The sequence below is a fragment of the Cupressus sempervirens genome, chromosome 5, assembly GCF_028749045.1.
Source record: "Cupressus sempervirens isolate cs-2001-9-10 chromosome 5, ASM2874904v1, whole genome shotgun sequence".
NCBI lineage: Eukaryota > Viridiplantae > Streptophyta > Pinopsida > Cupressales > Cupressaceae > Cupressus > Cupressus sempervirens.
Genome location: NC_143122.1, coordinates 328,148,745 through 328,152,215, shown reverse-complemented (window position 1 = coordinate 328,152,215; position 3,471 = coordinate 328,148,745). Strand labels below are relative to the sequence as shown.

Sequence of the window (3,471 nt, the reverse complement as noted above, 5' to 3'; positions counted from 1 at the left end):
AAGTTCTTAACAAGACTCCACTAACCTCGCTGCATCATAATTATGGAATAACCTCCAACTATTAATTTCCGATGCTCTGGTCAAAGAAAGAGAAGAGTGTTTGCGGTCAGACCCAGTCTAAAATTAGAGATGAAAAAAACTTCCATTAAATAAACGGTTGTCTGTCTCCTAACGAAATAACAACACTAACAAACTTTAACAAACTATCTTAAATACCACCATTTCAAACCTATGCCAAGTACAAATATATATAATAACCCCACGGCCTCATTGCTCCCAAGCTTCTTTGTTATCTGTGGACTAAATTTTTGGTTTACTGTCTATCAGTGCTTTCTATTGTAATAAGAGTCTTGTTTTTGTTGTTGTTGTTGTTCTTTTGTGTTTTGAAGTGCAAAATGGTATATTTTCAGTGGAAATGTGTGGCAATGGCAGTATGTTTGGCAGTGTTATGGAATGTGAGTGTGGCCTCAAATACGTTCAGAGTGGGAGGGCCAAGAGGCTGGTTTCAACCCACTGGTAATGAAACTGAGACTTATAACCAGTGGGCTGAGAGAAACAGGTTTCAAGTTAATGACAATCTTTGTAAGTTCTTGTTTATCAAGATTTTTGAAATAGTTGCTTTCTTTTCTATTTGCTTATCTTCTTTATTTGCTAACCGATTAAAAAACTCTTGTGCTTTTTTCTTTATTTGCTAGCTCACTAAATTTATAGTTTTCAAACTGCTGTAAAATGAAAACCATATTTTTCTTTGTTTTTGCCAGCTGACTAGACTCATAGTTTTTTGAAAAACTTTAAAACAGTTAAAAATCATCTTTTCCTTTTTAAAAACAATTTGCTAGCTGACTAAACTCTAATTTTCAAACTGGCTGTACATTACTAACAAAACAAAACAAAAAAAAACTTTCTCCTCTTTCCCTTGTTTGCTAGCTGACTAAGCTAATGGTTTTCAAAATGACTGTAAAACCCTGAAAATATCATATATTATTTTGCTTTTATAACCTCCTTGTTGTCGAAGTGACTAAGAAAACACTGAAAGATCATCTTTATCCATTGTAGGTCAATGAAGAAAAATGTTCTGTGTTTGTTTTGTTTCTGAGACATGTATATATGTTGTCCCATGCTGTTATTAGTCAATATATGTTTTGTGATAGAGGAAAGAAAGGTTGCATAGGCCTAACTTTTACACAATGTCCAAAAGTCATAAAATTAGGGTTCAATGAGAGATAGAACCCACATAATAACAGAGGCAGTAAAGCAGAAGATTCAAATAGCACACACCATTTTTCTATTACCTAGCAGAAGTACTGCTGATTTAGATCTATTGAAATGGGTTTTTGTCTACGGTGGCTGCTAGTAATGGTTGCTGTTTATTTTCTTGGTGTCATAATAGTTTTGGTTTTTGTTCTATGAGATAGAGACTCCACATAATTGAAAGAGCAGTGTATACAAACTAGACAAGCCACCAAAAGGTTGAGATGTTAAACAATATACCTTGTGACAAATAGAGTCATATTATTATTATTTAGCAGAATAATAGATGATTTAGATCAATAAAATGAGTTTCAATCTACAATGGCTATCAGTAATGTTTGTAGGGTTTCTTTCTTAACTGTTCTTAATAGTTTGTATTTTCTACATATATTGTGTTTTACTGATCTGTTTTTCATTTCTCCGAGTGAGTTTAGCTTTTGAAGTATAATATATACTTTTTGAAAATGTGGGTGTTTGCAAAAATGTAGTTTTGCTATAATATGTACTTTTTAATGTCAGAAAATAGGGTTCTAGAAGGGATAGAAACCTAAGAATCACAGGAACAGTATAAACAGAAAATGACAAATAATTGCATTTCTATTTTAAAATTAGTTTTTAAAATTAGGAGTTATAGTAAAATGAATGATTAGAAATCTTTTTGAAATGACATAGTTCTTGCATGTATACCACAATTTTCAAACATTTATTAATCCTTCGATGTAGTATATAAGATTCATAATATTTTAAAAATAATCTGGGAAGAGAAATTAGGTTATGTATCTTGTTACAACTGTGAATATGTGATTATTATGTATCAGATGTACTGATGACTTAGATCAATTAAAATGGCTTTCAGTCTACATTGGTTATCAGTCATGGTTTATAGGTTTTTTCTTGACGGTTCTTTGTAGTTTTGTCATTTGTACATATTCATTGTGTTTTACATACAGCATTAGAGTTTTCTCAGTGGTCTGGCGCATTATATTTTACTTTTAAGGTACACTGGTTCCTGATTATATTTTTCTATATTATGTACTTATAAGATGTTCTATATTACATTTTTGCAGATTTCAGGTACAAGCCAAATGAGGATTCAGTGCTTTTGGTGACAAATGAATCATATTTCTCATGTGACACTTCAAATCCCATAGCATCATACAGTGATGGTGACACAGTGGTTAAGCTTCGTCGTTCTGGTCCTTTCTACTTCATTAGTGGAGCTCCTGGTCACTGTGCGCACGGACAAAAACTCATAGTTGTTGTTTTATCACCATCAGTCCATATTTTCTCACCATCTCCTTCTCAAGCCATTAATGGATCCTCAAACGCTGCAACTACTACTTTCTCATCTACTTATAGTCTCTTCACTGCAGTAGCAATTGCTTTTCTGGGTCTTGTCATGGCTTTTTAAAAAGTGCAAGGTAGTTGATATTGTAAACATACTGGAAATGCGCAAGTTATTATCTTTCCAGTATAAGTTTTGAAGTCCTGTTGAGCAATCATAGTTTAATTTTGTAACCCCTTCTAACATGTTCTGGTTTTTCTGTAATAGAAGTAACTAATATAGTTTTCTAATAGAGACCCTTTTTGAATGGTGTTGGTATATTGTATTTGCATATTATAAATTGGTAGAAGGCATGAATGAGCATAAGATGTTATGATCAGATGGGATTCATTCTCATTATGGGCCTTTTTTGTGGTTATAGCTTTCTCCTTCACATTCATATAAATCAATCAAACTAACTAACTCTATGTATGATGAACACGAATGAATGGATGTAATTCATAAATCTGAGATTATATTTTATAAAAGAATCTGATTTAATTGATGTTCAATTCGTTGGATGTCATTTGTAAACAGTGGATGTAAATAAAATTAAAGATATATTTAAAAATAATTATATTGTGAAATAATTTTACATGTAAACTATGTTTCAATTAAATTGATTTTTAGTTTTATTTTATATGTTGAATTTATATTATATATTGTTGTGCACTTTAAAAATTATTCATATTTTTTTTTTATGTTTTAGTAATTTAAAATTAAAATACTAATGAATTAAATACTTAATAAACTATTTTACTAAATTTTGGTGGAAAAGGTTTTGAAATTTATAAAAAATTTAAAGATTAAAAAGTAACTTATGAAAATAATATATAATTCAGAATTATGAGTTATATTTTGCCATAAAATAAATAATTAGAAATAGCATTAATATA

The 3,471-nt window shown here is 30.3% G+C and overlaps 1 protein-coding gene across 1 annotated transcript; it reads left to right on the top strand.

Annotated features, from left to right (window-relative positions):
- The first annotated feature begins 299 nt into the window (after nt 1-299).
- On the top strand, nt 300-2,826 carry LOC149556012 (early nodulin-like protein 14). The gene is made up of 2 exons (XM_089833719.1): nt 300-582; nt 2,319-2,826. Exons 1-2 carry the CDS (start codon nt 396-398, stop codon nt 2,660-2,662), a joined length of 531 nt encoding a protein of 176 aa, XP_089689845.1. The 5' UTR covers nt 300-395; the 3' UTR covers nt 2,663-2,826.
- Nucleotides 2,827-3,471: the final 645 nt, after the last annotated feature.

Coding starts and splice junctions, on each gene's coding strand:
- LOC149556012 (XM_089833719.1), top strand. CDS start 396: ATGGTATATTTTCAGTGGAAATGTGTGGCAATGGCAGTATGTTTGGCA. Junction 583..2,318: donor TCAAGTTAATGACAATCTTT/GTAAGTTCTTGT, acceptor ACATTTTTGCAG/ATTTCAGGTACAAGCCAAAT.